The sequence below is a fragment of the Bombus impatiens genome, unplaced genomic scaffold (genome assembly GCF_000188095.3).
Source record: "Bombus impatiens unplaced genomic scaffold, BIMP_2.2 scf_1461, whole genome shotgun sequence".
NCBI lineage: Eukaryota > Metazoa > Arthropoda > Insecta > Hymenoptera > Apidae > Bombus > Bombus impatiens.
The window spans coordinates 1,213,621-1,231,614 of NT_177880.1; the positions used below are offsets into that span (position 1 = coordinate 1,213,621).

Genomic DNA, 17,994 nt, shown 5'->3' on the forward strand with positions numbered 1-17,994 from the left:
CCCGCCAGTAAACTCCGCTGCGTTTGTTCCACATAAATTACAAGGACTTTGCCCATAGCACGCGATGTCGTTCAGTGTGTACGCGGCCTTAATGCCGGAAGGTCTCGTCAAACTTGCTATATCGTCGTGCCGGGACGAACAGTTTACGAGACGACCGGATAAACCGATTTTAACATTGGCCCTCGGGATCAGGCTTGTTCGACGACGTTGTAATTGCTTTTCGGATTATCGCCGTTGAACTGAAACTTTGACTCGGTTTTTTCGATCAATTCACCACCGCTTTTGATGAACGCGTGTTACGTTGTTGCGGGACCTAGGCTAAACTTTGTTATATCGATGGCGGGAAAGGTTTCACGTGGTATGCCGATAATCCTTCTAAACTATACACCGAGAGTAGGAAATTAGAACGCGTATTAACACGTTCGCTGTCCCTGTTCACAGAGAGATTCGACCGCTTGAATTTTAATAACTTTCCAAGATACGATACATGTCGTTGTAGTGTTGAACTAAACGTAATACATTGCTTCTTATACTACGCTGAAGTATCTTCATAAACGTATTTGCGTTATTGAAAGTGGAAACGCAAGGATTCCAGTTACCTGCTACGTTACGACGGAATAAATACAAGGTTGGAACTTTCGAACAAGCGTAAATATGACGGATAAATTTAAAGATCTTCTCGAACGAAAACGTTCTTCAAATTCTTTGCACGTCCTAGAATTCTAAGGGTATGCCAGATATCTGAGAATGGCGGTTCCAGATAGAGGATGTAGTCGAACTACAAAGTTTCTGATGTGAAAATGTGACACTACGCGTGTGAACTATGCCCGACGTATAGCGGAAGCAACTTCGCTAAATCTCGAAGAATATTTATCGCTCCTTTCTTGTTCCTTGTCCTAATCAGTTTATATGTTGCTAGATATCCATCAAACGATCGAAAACTCCATCATCATCCACATTTTACAATCAAACAAATATCCGCCATAACTTGCTCCGGTTCTTTGTTTCAACGCGTGCTTGGAAGCTTAATAACACGACTATTCGCGAATTCTCTAAAAATCGGTGTCAAGAAGGTAAGGCATAAAGAGCAGAGTGGATGACCATTAATCAAGCGGAGTGACACATGTTACTGAAAATCCGCGAAAACCGGTCTATCGGTTGGAATTTCCCGCTCTCGGCGGCCGTCAATCCTCTTACTTGGCTGTCAGTTGGCGAGAAAATGGTATCCTGCCATTGATACCGTTGGTAACGCACGCGTTTCGTTCGGAGGCCATCGGGCTCCTCGACGACGCGACGCGTCCAGGGCAACGAGACGGGAATGTCGAGCGAGAAGCAGCCGACGGACGAAATTGGATCCTCGGTTGCCAGGAAAATTGCGAGCGACGCTGTTTCGCGCCTTGCCGAGCCGGGACCGCGTTTTACGGAATAGCCGAGGAAGAAACGAAAGCCTGCACGCGTGCCATCGTGAAATTTCACTCTCCGAGCGATAAACGTTCCGTAACCGCTCGTAATTGCACGGCCATCAAGTGTTTTCACTTGCAACCTGGAAAAGTCGAGACTGTTCAGAGTAATGTGAAATTCAAGCCACGCGTAGCCAAGGATGAGAGTGGAGGTTTCGTTGAACTTTCTGTTATGGAAGATCTGTTCTTGATGTTGAAAAGAATTGACGTACACGGAAATTGTTATGGCACGGGGATCCAATAGAATTTGCGGATATTTCCTAAGTATGGTAATTGAGTCGACTGGTTGTTAAGATAAGGACGTGTCCTGTCATCGATTTTTTGTTGCGATCAAGAAAGATCCACGTTAAAAATGAATTAGAAGAGTACGACAAATTATTGCAGAATAAAATAGAGATTCAATTTCTCAGCTTCGTAAATTTAAAAGGAACACCATGGCAATAAATTTCTTTAATTCACACTGTTGTGAAAGAACGAAACGGGATATGTACTATACACGATCTAAAGAAAGTAGGAATACGATTTTCCACTTCTATGGGAATCGTTCCCTAGTATATTTGGACTGTACACGACTGTCAGGAACTTGAGAATTCTCCGACGAGAAACGATCGCGATACGGTTTCTCGCGAGCAGTTACGCGTTTCTTCGATAATACGATCCCTATCGTCCTTCTTTCGTTTTCCCCGAATACAGAAGCGCATCGGCTGAGAAGTTTCTTATTGCCGTACAAAGTTCTCGCGGAGAAACGATGTTAAACTGGCAAACGATTCGGCAACTTGCCGGCGAATATACGTATAATATCCGTGACGGTTCATACCGGATTATATTCATAGAAGCGTTTTATAAAACAGTAGAGTTACTGCGCAAAATAGAAGGCGTAACGCATATGTCACAGAGAGGACGACGAACCTTTTTGCATCTTGCCGACTAGAACTTGCAACGATATTTTTACAACTGAATTTATCACGCGGATCATGTTCGAGACGCGATACTTTCTTTTTTACAACGATTCAAAGAAATTATCGAGAATTATACAGTAGCTTATCAGTGCTTCTTAATTGAAATCAGTTTCTAATTATCTTTGAACATTTTAGAAAAGCTTATCATCGCCTGAGGAAAAACGAAGAACCACGTATATCATAAATCGTTTCTACGGTTCTGAACATTACGCAATCGCGTTAAAAATATCGATTCGCTATAAATCCAAGGTAAAATCGCAGGACCATCGACAAGTAGCTTTCTATCGGTCTCGCCAAGATCACTGACTTCTTCGACACAGAAGGGGAAACAGAAAGGGAAGAACCAATAGGGAAAAAGGTCGCAGCAATCGGCGGCGATCGGGATTGTTCGCGAGTTACCGAGTTCGAGTCAAGATTAATGTTAACTTCGCCGTAGGAGTTAATAAGTCCGAGACCGATAAATCCCGCTAACTCCTCGTCCCTGTTCTCTTACTTTCCTTCCCGTTTCCTCTTTTCTTTTCCCTCATTCTTCTCGTGCCTGTGCACAGCCCCTGCTGCTCCATTACAGTCCTCGTGACCGGTCGCTTACGCGCCGTCCCCAATCCGTCGCAGAGCTTTGAGAAACTCGAAAACTTTCCTGACGAGAAAAAGCCGACCGTATCAGCCGTCGTCTCGGCAAGAAGCTCCCGACAGTCCTTTCTAGGATCATTTCAGCCGTGAATCCTCCAATGTTTTGTCGCGATTACTTGTATCCAATAGTTTTCATATTACGCGAAAGCTACACAGTTTCCTCGTCATTGTTTGTCGTATCACATGCTCGTATACCACGTTGCTATGCGTAACTATAATCCTTTGAATGCTAAATACTCTGAACACGAACTGTTTAGTCAATAACGAAATGTTTCTATATTTTCTATTTAATTGTTTTTCAATTTAAACTGTACCATTTTTTGAACAGACAGACCACCGAAAATTCTCCGCCTCGCGTAGTTGAAATATTTAAATACGTTTGAAAGAGATAAACTAGCGACGAAAACGAGGAGGGCAACTAGAAATTGTGTAGGAACAGCGATCCGACACGGTCAGCTTTCACGTTTCTACAGGAAGAAATAGAACGGAAGTTGGTCGCTAAAGAGGACTCTCTGGAAAAGCCCTGTCAGGGAAGCTGACGTTTAATTTAATAAATGCCGCGCTGTCGTGTTCTTTCTTTTCGCTTCTTTCCTTTGCGACTCTCATGGAAGGGCGTTTCCGCGCCATTTCCTCCTGGCGCTGGTAACTGCCATTCCGTTGCCGTTTAAAATTTCTTCGGAAAAACTACGCGAACCTGGACGAGGTGCAGCTTATTAAAGGGGTCGAACTCGTAGGCACCAAGTTTCTCGTAACTTTGAAATTTCTGCTTCGTACTTGCTCTCGTTTAAGCTTAACACCACAGTGTCAATTTTTATCTTTCCTTTCGTTCTTTCCTTGTTTTCCCAAGGATAGAATTTAAATTGTCAGTGATTATTTGCCAATCTACTTCTTAAAAAATGTACGTCAATCTTGAATTACGAGAGCAGATTCTTTAAAGTATTTCCGTTTCGCTGTTTTGCTTATTTCATTAAGTATTTTATATGGATCTATGAGTAAGAATTTGTAATTTTGTTATATAATAAAATGGTACTGGAGGTTTAGAACAACATAAGCATGCAATATCAATCGAAAGTTTTTCCTACTGAAACAACTTGGAACGAAAATTTGTTATACCGTAGTAGAATATCTGAGCACACAAATATCATTAATCCACTCCATGATATATATTGTTTCATCGTTCTACGCCTTCATTCGATCATGTAGTATGTTTTCCAATTCTGTTGAGTAAGCAAAAGCCGCTGTAACGAAATAACGTAGTCTGGCCGATCACGGAACACGGTGTCAACCAGATACAATTTCAATTATTAGCGACACGAGCCTAATACCATCAGTGTCTATTGTTGTCACGGCTAATTGCGGACGGCTTAATGGAATTTCCGAGTAGACGGGAATCATGTAAGCTCAACAATGACGAATGTTGTGCGATATAAACTTATGACTGTTATAGAACTTCGGGATTTACCGAAATTATCTAGTTTATGTAATTCACTTTGGTGCTGTTCGTATGTACAATAGTATGATTTTCATGGCAAGTTACAGTAATTTCTTCGAAAAAATACATTTTCCAAGAGGAAATTAAAGTTTCTTGTGGTGAAATCTACTGAATTATTTTAGATTGCGCTGCATTCCTCGATAAAACCACATTTCTAGAACGAACGCTGTACGTGTAAATGTTTCGAAACTGATTCGCGAGCATGATTGCGAGAGAAGGACGTAGACGAAGAATCGGGACAAGTATACCGCGCACGTGGGCACAGTTACGAAAGACGTGAGTACGAATCTGGAAAGGAAACTTTCTTCATTTTTCGCCGTTGCTTGATCGGTTCAAAGTTTTCCCTGAAATATCGCGAGAATCAATCCCCGACGCGAATGGCCCCGATCGAACGGTCTTTTCTACGCTTTCCCGTTGTCGTTTGAGTTTAGAGAAGTAACGAGTCGACTTCCGACCGGTCCGACGCTTCGTCTTGCTTCATCCTGCGCGTTTGAAAAAGTTTAATAAAGGTAGAACGACGAAAACCTTGCTTTGTGAATTATACGCTTTTATGACTGTCCTCTTGCATTCAGCAGAGACTTACGCCAATCCAGAATTTTCAAATATCATTGTCCATTTGTAGACAGATATATTCGATTTCATGTCTATAGGTATGTCTGCTAGTTAGCTTTATCGATGAACTTATTCGAAATACACGCACATATACACACACTCTCTGCTTTATTTCACTGCAGTGCCTCGCACTTAGTTACTCTTTAAAAATCTGTATAAATAAAATTATAACTTGGAATAATTCGAAATGAATAATAATGACCCATTGTATGGAATCGTTACATTTTGAAAGTAATTTAATTTAAGCTATTTTAATTAGATACTGTTAGCAAATTATACAACTATTTGCGTGAGATACAGTAATTACAGTCGATGTCTATTTATCTCGTATAGAATGGATTGCAGATTCCGCGAAAATGAATCAGACAATTTAAATCCCATTCTCTGTAGATAAGCAGTACACGCGGGCAATTTTGGTCGGAAAGCGTTGAGCATGGCTATAGAGCTCTCGCAATAGGGATAAAGATGATTTCCGTGAACCTTAGGTTTAGCCAGCTCAGGCCGCATCACCGTTCGCCAAATTCTCGTATGTACATATCTCACTTTCTGTCAATATTATCGGTTGGTATTAGTGTATCGATTAAACCGATCTTGATTAGTGCGTTCTATGCCCTCCTTGCAACTAAGTACAACCATTAACATCGACTTTACTAACAATCTCTATCTTTGGAAATAAAAACCCTTCTGAATTTAACGTTCCTATTATGCATAGATGCATTTACTCGTTATTTATATTCGAGCAAAGTTATTATAAAAGAAAAGAAGATGTTTGTTCCGGCGGCAAATTATTTCTCTGGCATAGCATTTGACAACTATCGGTTTGTTGGGGAGAAGAAGAAGACGAAAGAGAAAAAAAGAAGGGAACCGACGGTATACGCATTTCGTCTTCAGCTTCGTATACAGAATGGAGGAAACGGAAAATCGAAAGTGCTTCACCGCCATTTCCGGCGGCCGCTCTCTCACGGCTGGTGTACCTCGGGCGTTGCTGTCGAATGCAAAAAAGGAGAATGAAATATCGCGTCTGCGAGCACGACGCGTGAAATTCTTTCGAAAATAGCTTCGTTATACGAGATGCCCGGTTTACACGCAGCTGTAAATCCTTTCGATTTAGATGGCACCGCGAAAATAACAATTTTTCCACGAACATTCGTCCCTCCAGCTGGTGGGAGGGAGTTGCCTCATCGCATTTTCCTTCGCCGATGTTCTCATCAATTTTTGTTCGTCGAATCGTAAAGTTTTCCAACGTGATACAAACGTCAGCTCGAGGGGACAAATCATCTCTGAAATTACAGTCTACCCCCGGTTGAACTCAGTGAATGTCGCGCGAACGGAAACACCATTATCCCCTCTGTTCCTCTGTCGCGACTTTTGACACACTTTCCGGCTTGTTACAGACGAAGCGAATATAGTGCCGGCAAGCCACTGGCTTACCAGACATTGCCAATTTTTCAGACTTCGCATGGTTATCTAGTTCTCAGATCATCCTGAACTTTACTGTCCATCTGTGTACGCTCTGATTCGGTTTGATAAGTTTCTTTAGAACCGGCAAGTTGAGAGAAAGTTTCGTCGTATGTAGGACGACCGAGGTGCTGGGAAAAATTGGAAAATTTCGAAATATCGAGAAACTCTGCTCTGCCTGGCCTGACTATCCCAACGATAAATCAGATTTCGTACCTATATTCTTCCTATTTACGTAACAAATATTTCTTATTTCGAATTCCAGCGTTTCATTCTTCCATTCGAGGACAATCGCAATCAAAATATAATTAATTTATTTATCACTAACTTTAGCGTCTACCTTTATAGTAGATGAAAAAAATCTTTGTCTAGACCCCGTACCTTTAATTCAGTTCAGAGATGATAGAAGCAATTATAGAAAATAGTGATACGAAAAAATTACACTTTTTCCCTCTCTTAGGGATAAGCAAAGATTGAAGCGTCTAAGCGAATGTAATCACGCGCACGCACGTCTATGTATGTGGCTGATCGTGGCTGTTACTGTGTTATCCGTCAGTTTGTGGGAGTGGCAACACGTGTTTCCCATGTGTGTCAACCCGCAGTCTAGTCGCAGAGAGGACGAGAAAGGGGGATATCGGCGCGATATCGGCCTGTACGACTTCTCATAGAGACGGGTTGCATACATATCGTCGGTTTCGTAGTGCCGCGTGGCACGAAGTGCACGAAACCCTTGCAAAGCTGAGCGAACACGTCCATGTGTTCCGCATGCGCGGTCTACTTCTATTAGCCTTTCTATGGTAAAAGACTTCTTTGCATCTCTAGGTAATTTTTCATAAGCGAGGGAGAATGTCTTTTGCTCAGGAACGTAGCCTGTACGCGTATATTCCTCTGACTTTTTCCTTTCCCTTTCACATAACGTTGACTGAGAGGAGAAACGGTAGCGTGATTGTGAACGATATCGAGTACTTTCGACTAGAGTAAAGAAATACATGAAAAGCGAATAGAGAGTAATTATTGATCGGAGTTTCTTTTGAATGAAGAAATAAATAGAATTCAAAATAATACGACATCGTTTTCCAATAAAGTCGATTTAAGAGGGGAATAAAATAGGTCGCGTTGAAAATTTGTGTACCTACTCTAAATACGAGAATGCATGAGAAATGCATGTGATTGTATCAGATAGGATTCTATTTCTAAAATGTTCAAGTACAATTCGAAAGGAGTACTCTACTGCATAGATTAATGTAATTAATCTATGTGTTTCACTGTAATATATTTTACTAATGTAAGTCTGAATTAAAAGTTAATTTTAGTCCTCATATTCCCTACTAAATTTTAAAACATCTTCCTTCTCGTGTTTTATCCTGCAATATACTTCCTTGAAAAAAAGTGGTAAATACAGGGGAAAGTGGTTTTATTTGCGATTTCTCTGGATCGTTTGCTAAAACCTTTGGGGGAAAAATCCTTGTTGAAAAATTAATCTATCCCTAGTAGCCATGTTTCGCGAAAACGCTTTCATTAAAAAGTTGCTTAACTAGGAATATTTGCAGATATTGTTATGAGGCGTCAGGCGCACAAAGCGTTATTGTTCTCATTTGTTAAAGTCTGGAAAATATGTAGTTGCTTGTTTCGTGAAACACACTTCCGTTGCAGGTCCCGTAAGCAGGCATCGGGATACAGCGCGCTAACGAAAATATTTATTAAAAATTTATAGCAATTTTCATGATGCTTTCTCTCGTGTTTCTAACTAACAGACACGCTTCTACGTACGGCCGGCTATTAGGAAACCCTTCGATTAGACATATCGTGGAAATGGACGAACGAGTTCAATTAAGAAACAATTATAGGCGTGGCAACGAAAACTCGTTTTCTGGTTGGCGGATAAAAATCCGACGGTCAACGAGCGTGGCGGGATGGCGCGGTGTGGTGCAACGACGCAAAATTGTGCTCGTGGAGTCCTTATGAATCGCCAACACGATGTAATTACGTCGACATTGCAACAAGTAATTTCGGAAAAGCGGTGCTCGTTCGCAAACCAACGAAATTCGTATACGAGAAAAGAAAAGAGAAAGAGAGGGAAAACGCGGGGAAAAGAAGAGGGACGAAACTATTCCATTGAATTTAAAACGATATTTCCCTTTCATTGATTTTTACACTACTCTGCCTTTCTAGTGTTGTGAAGCATTTTCACCTCTCTCCTTCGTTGTTTAGTCATACGTGGAACGCCACAGATTTAAAATACATTTGTTCGACTCCCGAAAACCATTTTTTCCCGATGTTCAAGCGTACCAGTGTAGATCGCCGTAAATGCATATGTGTGATAAATTACTGGATGACGAACGAGCGATATTTCTGCGTTAATATATTATAACGAAACTGTGTACGTGGGCGTGCGAGCACGCGTGCACGTGGTATAACAAAAACCATCCTCGCTTAAAAAATCCTGTGGTCATAACGTATGTTTAATTGCAAGAATTATCGCGTTGCCTTGAGTAACGTTAGTTGTAATTCGTATCAATGTTTCAGTCCAATCCATATAAACACGCCCCTTGCCTACTTGAAACATACATTTGACGTGGATTTTTTATTTTTTCAATTCTCTGGAAACAGTCCATCGGACGACTGAAATTGTCGATATTAAATTACGAAACGTTCGTCTGCCGTTATTGGATAGAAAAATACTGGGTTTCTCATATTAATTAAAGAATTAATTTGTTTAAGCAAACTTTCAATTATAATATCGCTATCTACAGATTTCAACGAATCAACAATTCTCAAGTAATAGATTCTCCAATAATTTTAATCTTTTTCGTGCTTTTCTAAAACTCACACGTGCCTTATACTCTCCTGACTCCCCGACATACGGCAAATCCCTATCCTCCGGACGCTGTAAGTCTCGAGTTCATGCAGGAAACTTGTAATTATTTGGAACGTCATACGTGGTTGTGTGGCGGACGCGAAGGATCTTCATTAAAGGACTGGGCCACGAAAGGATAATTAAAAGTTTCGCGAAGGGTGAAGCTTGCGGAGCAAGCTGAGGGGGAAATGTTGCGCGACTCGGCCATCCTGAATTTCCCTGTTATTTGCTCCTCGAAATTGCCCCGTCTATCTGCCTTGCCCTCGATCCGTGCATCTTCCTTCCTTCCTTGAATTTCGTTGTTCGGGAAACCCTGGATCACGCTGATCCGCGCCCTGAAACGTTAATTACGGTTGTCTGAGGCCGCGACAAAGTCGACGAAAGTTTGCCAGCAGGCTACGGATTGGGCACAGCCCGGGGAAGACACTTTGATTTTGTCAACACGTGATTTCGTTACGCACGCAATTAAGAGAGTTGTGTTCATATACGATCTTCTTTGACGATGAATGTTGAACTTGAAGGGTTCGCAAGAGTGTTAAGGTTTTATTTGATTTCGGAGCTAATTTCAACTTACTAAATGGAATTAGGTAATTTTTGGTCTGATCTTACGGTACGGTGGTGAAAAGTGTGCTTCTTGGTTAATCGATATCTTATGAACATCTTTCGCTTCCGTGTTGATAATAACGTTCACATTTTATACCGTACGTACGTAACAACTTTAAATAAGCACGAGAAATGATGAAATTACGGTACAGTAATTTTCATCAAATCCCTAAGTATGAATTTCGTTGAAATGGAGGCAACTTGAAACCGTTGTTAGTTTCTAACTTCGAACTTATCGAAGATTCTTGAAGTTCCTCGAAAACAGCGTGCCTTCGTTAGATAATCTCCTACGTTAATTATTTTACCGATTATCCTTTTCTTGCAAATATCAGACGAGATAAGATAAGTATCACACTAGAGAGAACGAGTATAATCGAGACACGCTTCAGTATGCTTGTGCCATTAAAAATTCTTAGCCTAGCTAACACGATACGTATCGTGACTAATTTTACTAATAATTAATCCCTTTCTTTTTACAGATATGTCTTACAAGCCGCAGCGTCCCATTATCGAGGGTGAGTGTTAAATAGAATAAAACTAATTTTGCACTTGATAGTGTTTCTAGACTCGCATAAATTGCTTAAAACAGACGTCTTTCATACTTTGGAAAATTACCAGTAACAGTGAAACACGGCAAATATAGTCAGACATCGAAAGCACTCGATACCCAGAGAAAAATGGAAAAAGATAGCAAACGACGTAGCACAATCGCGTTATAATGGGTTGCCAGCCGATGTAAACTAGCAAGCACGCGATATTTAAAAGCGAGTTATCTCGTAAATTGTTGGACACGAGGGTTCGCGTCTTTCCAGCCGACTCACGACTCAATTATACCGGGATCGCAGCCAGCTAGCGAATTTCGAAATCACACCGTTTCGATTCGAACGATCACGCTATCGTAGCCACGCTGACAATCTTGCCTTGTACAATGAACGGTCGTTCTTGAAAGTTATTTCTCTCGACGTGATTGTGATTATTTTGCACACCCTATCGTGAAACTGGCAATTTTTCAGTAGTCCAGCTATGCAATGGTCAGACATTAATAGTTGGAATTACGAGTTAGAGGATTGCGAAATTATTGCGTCGTTGCGTGGATTGCTGTAAAGTGCGTTTACATTCAGGCGTTTATCTCTCTTTTTCCCTTTTTATTTATCTTGATTTATGGGTGGAGTGATTTTTCCCATTGCAGTAGAATAGAATTTAGCTGCGTCTAGATTCCAAACGGTGCATGAATATTTCTTCCTAAATCAAGATTGCTGACAATTGTTCGATCGCGGGCTTTTTACGCAACCAGGCTGCATTTATTGTTGTTATTCGAAACATGTTCCGATCATTATCTTTTGTTGAAAAGCTACGTACTTCTATAAAACACCGATACAAATCATACTGTCAAACGCATTATGCGAGGGCACTTTTTCAACCATCTCACGCATTTCCGCCATTGTTGCACGGTACCTATTTGCACGCCATACTATTGGCGTATTTTGTTCAGGATTTTCGTTGGTAATGTTTGCATTTCGTGGTCATTGTAACACGATCATCTATGTATGTGCGTGGCAGATGTTGGTACTTCGACAAAGTATCGTGCATGGATATGGTCGGGTCATTGTTTCAATGAATCGCAACTCTTGCATTAGCTTCAATAGAACGTCTAGCGAAATTGAAAAAGAAAATGTTGGCAAAATTTCTGAAGGAAATTCCAATTATGAGAAACATATCATTAAAGGACGAATGTATTACCGATATGTTTGCATTAATTTTGCGTTATTTTTATTATTTCCGTTACATTTAAGAATTACTAATAGCTTAAAATCCTGTCGTATAAAATGTTCTTTATCATCGTGAGTAGGGAAGTTTTCTTATAATAAGCATTCTTGAAAAACATCCTGCGATAATTATAAAAAGAATTTGTCGAAATTTCTCTCGAAACAAGTAAGTACGTGTATCTTTCGATAATTGGCAATTACGTTTAAATCGATTCATCGAACGATAATTAATCTTTAAGCTCGATCTCGGTTCATTAATCATTTAATTCGTCTTTTCTTTGCGTGACGGTGCATAATTCTGGGAATTCGGCGTAAGTACGAACGAGCAACCGACTGCGTTGAAACATCGTTACATCTGATCGCCTTAACAAGGGTAGAAATTACTTTAACGCGTTTGGAGAGCAGCGGGGCGGATCGCGTGAAATTTGTAGCGCAGGGAATGTCGATTATCAATTATTAGGGAAGTTGGTCGTGTAAAGGACGAGGCGGACGTTAGGTACAGTTATACCATTATTTGAATAGTTCATCGATACGATCGTTTCGGCAATGCGCACTGCGGATATCCGAAGTTTCAACATTCGGATATTGAATATGGTTAGGCGGAAATTGGGAATATTCGGGATACTTTGGTCCATGTTACTTCGGGCAACATTAGATGTTTCGATGACAACGATGCGCCCGGCCAATTAGTTTTGAATTCCGCGTAAATCAGCCTTGAAGGGTCGTGTACGCGGCGGAATAATTGGAAACGGTCCCGATTCCCCGCGATTCGACGCGACGGTCTGTCAAATTCATGCGCTCGCACAGTCTGATTAGTGGCCAGAACAGATGCGAGGAGAAAGCGAATAGAAGTACAGACAAAGGACACGATATTTAATACTTCGAACGTGAAAACATAATGGTACAACTTTATTCGACTTAATGTTTTATAAATCATCGTTCGAAAGAAATTTTGCATCGTTTCTACGTTACACGCGTGAATTTTAATGCGTCTTTTATCTCTTTAATAACAGAACTATCTTTTACTATCAATTGTACGGGCCACGAAATTTCGAAATACAAAATTATCTTGCATTTTCTTTGTCCAAGCTTTGAACATTAAATATTTGAGTAAATGAAAATTATATCTCATGAGAATTTGAGTTCTCTATGCTATTAATTGGAACATAAACATTTCACGATTAATGGCCAATTATTTGCGGTAATACGTCTGAATTTGCAGGTGGCACGATATGCGCGAAAGAATAAAACTCGACAAGTACATTACTCGTCGCTTAAAATTTAATTCTCGAAATCCTATTAAGTGTATTATTTAAATATAAAATTTTAGTAACCATCGTGTGAATGCTCCTTCACGCGTTTTCGTGAATCGGCTTAACGTTTGCCAAGCATCGTCTGTAGTGTTTGCACAGAATCGTTCGAACGTTCTGAGAAGCTCGCGTTTTCGAGCGCATTCGCGTTGCCAAGAAAAGCCACGAATATCTCTGTATTTCGTACTCTTAGATAGAGGCACTCGGCGCGCCGCCGCGAAATTTATTCCATTTACGAATGGCTTTCCAGCAAATAATTTTTATCGGGTCTCATCTAGCTCGTAGTTTCGCTTCCGTTCCGCAAAAGGATAAGGAATTCCGCATAATTCCAATAAATAATACACCACGCTAACGAGACGCCCTTTTTCGCTTTTGCCTTCATCTCTCTTGAAACAATATTCTGCCGACTGTATTCACGGCACACGTAGCATTATATAGAGACCGTTTCGCTCTAACTCAGTTAGGAGCAGCTATTCGCAAATGTATTCACGGTATCGGCTCTCGAAATTTAATTGAACAAAAGAATTCTTAGAACCACGAGAAAAGTGTGCTGAATAGAAGGTATAGGGGTTAAGAGCTTCCGATTGGATCGGTGGCAAAGTAGTGTGTACTTTCAAAGTTTTTATGGAGTTGGGCAATTTTTGTTCTCATGCCGAGGTAAAGAACCGGAGTTGATCGAATTCGTCGAACTGAGATTTTAACTTGCATGTTTTATTCCTTAAGCAAGTTGGATTAAATCTTTTTGCATAGCTTATGTCTGTACGTATTTTCTTCTACTCGAGTTTAGTAGAACTTAGTGTCTGTCGTTCAACGTAATCTACTAGCGAAAATAGCGCAATCGAGGAAGTAGTAGCGGACAGTACGTAGCCAGACATCCGCAAACGTTTGAGATTGCCGTACCTTTCGACGTGCGCGTTATATTGAAAAATGTTTGAAACATGAACCACTTCACTTAATTAAAGCATTTCAAGCATACTCAGTTTTATCAGACATTTTTTCGAAACTTGAAAAACTTTTCCTCTATTTTTTTTTTTTTTTTTTTTAAAGAAGCTTATCGTTCAGAGAGCTTTTTCATCATTATAAACGACGTTTGCATGAGTTTTACACGATACATAAAATTTTGAGCACGACTTTTAAACTTTGCTGCTCCCCAGCTACTTTTTAGTAAAATTACTTACACATCGGCACCTCGTATATTTCTCCTGTCATATAAATTAACATTACATTCTCTCGTATATTTCGCCGCGCCTGTTACATAATTTCTGTTCATTTGCACAATTTTAACTGTTCTCTGTATATTTTACGACATCCAATATATCGTATACATTAATTGCGAAGCATTTCACATATTGCAGCCTTCGAGGCTCGAACACCCACACCGTTTCAAAAAATAGTTTCTCCGAATTGTTTTGCGTACCGTTGCTTTCGAAGAGCAATCTACGTAAACGAGATGCGTCCTATATCAGCACTGATATGCTATTTTGTTATCCCTAGCAAGTGTATCGCGATACGATACGCATCAGCCACATTACTGTCAGTCGAACTGGTCGCATCTACGTCGTATCTTTCGCGTGCGTTCTCGTGTAACGTCGACGTTCGTATGTTCGCATGGATTATTGTTTCGCGATTAAACTTTAAATCGTGCTAACAGCATGTATGTTTGCCTTTGAACGCGTTTTTATCAGAATGTTGCGTTTCATGTACGCCATATAAAGATATATTTCATGTCGATGAAGATTAGAATCGCCGGTAGATGTTTAAAGAGGATAATACACGTGACAATTATAATTCTTCTCGCAGACCAGAAGAATGATCTTTTTTCAACGATAGTGGCTTTGAATTATTTCAACCTGAATTTATGGTACCTTGATAGGCCTTAAATACGAGCGAGCACGTAAAGGTTTGTTAACGACGATGCATCTTTAAAGATAGTTTGAGACGGTATATAGCCTACGTATTTTGGCTTGATAAAGTTTACGAGGGGGTCAAAGGCCGAATAGAGGCTTCATGTAAAGTACGTGGCTCGAAGGGTGGGCAATTTGAAGTTGCACGACTATCGGTTGTTAAATGTTTAACGGCGGTGTGCTTGGTAAGGCGAAGCCTGTGTCAAGCGATTTCGTATCGTTAATCATTATTAATTTAAAAGAAGGGAACTTTGCGTTTCGTAAATTATAAGCAGCGCGAGCCTTATTCCCGTTTATGTAACGCGAACAGGATGTTTAACTTCCGTAGAACTTTAAATTCCGAATATTTTCTTGGATAACAGCTTAAAATAATCAACTCCCTGATTTTACCTCAAACAAATTAATTACGACGAAACCATGTTTGTGCAAAAGCATATACTTCGAAGTAATTCTTGTAAAATTGAGTCCGGTCGCATTAATATACACGTTATTATCTCAGAAATGCATAATGTTCGAATTTTGCTCTATTCGCCGCGATCTTTTCATTCACCCAGCTCGATAATTAGTAACCTTCCAAAACGTAAATTTTTCCCGCGCGTATAACACGCATATGCATATCTGTATGTGGTTATTCCAAATGAAGAGGAGAAGGGGAAACTTCCATTTATGCTTTATCGTTGGGTCGAAAAAGGGTTTTCCTGAATACGAGGGGAAAAGATCCGCGGCTCCATAGAGATCACTGGATGAAAAAAGTAGAGTAGAAATTCCGCCAAAAATATTCTACGAGAGCGGGTGCAGTTACTATAAATCGCTGCGCCCTCCGTTTCCCCCCCAACCGCTTATACGCCCCGTCGCGGCGTTGCTGGTGCGAATGCGAGTAAGGCACGGGAATGAAAGAGACAGAGAAAAGGGGTAAAGGAACGCAGCGGTTGGGCGAAAAAAAAGAGTCCAGCCGATAAATTACATGTAGAAAAAACCGTGGCACCAACGGTGGATGGGGTGAGAGAAAGAGAGAGAAAGGAGGAGTCACAGAGAACCACAAAGGCAGATGGAGGGAGAAGGAAAGAAAGAAAGGGTTAGAAAGGGAAGAATTGTCGGTTCACGTGATATAAATGCGAGAGGGTGCACAGCGCTCGCTTTTTACGCGTTTTTCTGGCTCTTCTTGGAATCACGTTACACCGGCCAACATTATCGAGCTGCTCGCTAATATCTCGCCACGAGATTTTACCGAAGTCTCTCGATTGCCGCTGCGACAAAGGGAAAAATCGAGTATCAGGATTTTTGTGCCGACGAAATTTCGCACCATATCAAGGACGTCATAAATTTCGGAACGTGAAATTTTGTTTGACGATCGTTCGCATACTTTGATAGTGTCCCACGGTGTAGGAGGAACGTCCGTTAGCATCGGCACGAAAAAGAGTGCTACGAAAAAGTAAACAGTGTGACAACGAGTGAAATTCTCCGCGAAATCGGCCGGGGACGAGAAAAAGAACGATGGCTGCTGCATGAATTCGCGCGAGAGAAAGGGAAAGAAAGAAAGGGAGAGAGTGCATCAAGGGAAAGCTCGTGAAAGTCGGTATTCTTACTATTCCTCGGATCCGTGGTTAGGATATTTCTTGTTTCGTCACGTGAGTTGCGAGTCGGTCGGCGCCGCTTTGTGTGCTCGGCACATACGCGTCTTTGCACAGAGCTGTACGTGGCGTGCAAGCTATACTCGTAGATAAGGTTACGTTAAGAAATTGCTTTCTGTGGGACGAAGCCAAACCCGAAGAAGAAACTCTCTTGCACGCGGTAACCTTCTTTTTTTTTCTCCTTTACCTTTCCCCTATATTCCTTTTTCACCGTGTCTAGTTTCGACCTCGTCCTCTACTCTTCGCGTTTAGGGTTTTCCTTTTCTTCCCCCTAACCGACCGCCGTAGTCGCATCGTCATCGTTCTTCTCGACTCTTACTTATACCGTTTCGGCTTTCGTTTCTGTCCACTTCCTTCCGTGGAGATGCGCGCCGACAAAAGGTGACGGAGCCTCAAAGGGATGCACCGAGAGAACGCGGGAAACCGTGCTTCTTCCTTTGAGTTTCCACGAAGCCAGTCCAGTTTCTCGCGCGCCATCTCAGCGTGACCGAGGGGGAGGACGATTATTTTGTTACGATAGCAACTGTATTCCCGCGTTTCAATGTTTTGGCCACGCTGCTGGGTTTCCCTTGCGCGACGCGTGATTACACTTGGAATCCTGTTTCTAAACGAGAGTCGGATTCAATGTGAATGATGTTTGGTGTTTCGCGGAAAGCTTTAATGGAAAGAGACGTTCTCTATAGAATTGGAATTTTCATGAAACGAAGTAACACTTCATCGTGTTACGACTTATTCTAATATACTTTCTGATATTTAATATACGATATACATAAGATATAACGAGACTTAAAGTTACGATTAGCAAGTCTGCAACTGTCCCTCGGTACGATACGGTGAATATTGTAGCTTATTACGCAGGATTATGTACCTTTGCACGTCCGATTTGTATTTCACGGATAATAACATCATATGATATGCAAGTTGGAAAACAGTAATTTCGGAATCCGATAATTTCGATAATTCACCTGCCTGATCGACTGATTATCTTCTCCGTCGATTTTCACGGCTATTACGAGATAAAATCCTACTCTGTTTGTGCCAATAACACAAACAGTTGCTTCGCCTGTCGCATTAATTTCACAGGATCGCTCTTCTTTTTTTCTTCGTAATATCGATCGCGCCCGGCGGAAGGATTAATTTGCGACAATAAATTGAGTCGTTGAAATATCTGGCTGTTAGTCGACAATCCTGTATACATTCAATGTATCCAACGTGCACGGTAACCGCGTAATGCGCGGCATAACAACGAGCGATAACACTTTATTATATTTTACAAACCGGTCAGCGGCACCGGTTGCATTATGAGGGAAAA

The 17,994-nt window shown here is 41.0% G+C and overlaps 1 protein-coding gene across 9 annotated transcripts in view; it reads left to right on the forward strand.

The window, feature by feature from the left end:
• The window catches only part of LOC100749423 (agrin-like), a 389,618-nt gene that overhangs the window by 129,326 nt on the left and 242,298 nt on the right, over positions 1-17,994 (forward strand). For all 9 annotated transcript variants that reach the window (XM_033324077.1, XM_033324078.1, XM_033324079.1 and 6 more), the window contains one exon: positions 10,551-10,586. In XM_033324077.1, the coding sequence (XP_033179968.1) occupies positions 10,551-10,586 (36 nt within the window). The remainder of the gene's footprint in view (positions 1-10,550; positions 10,587-17,994) is intronic.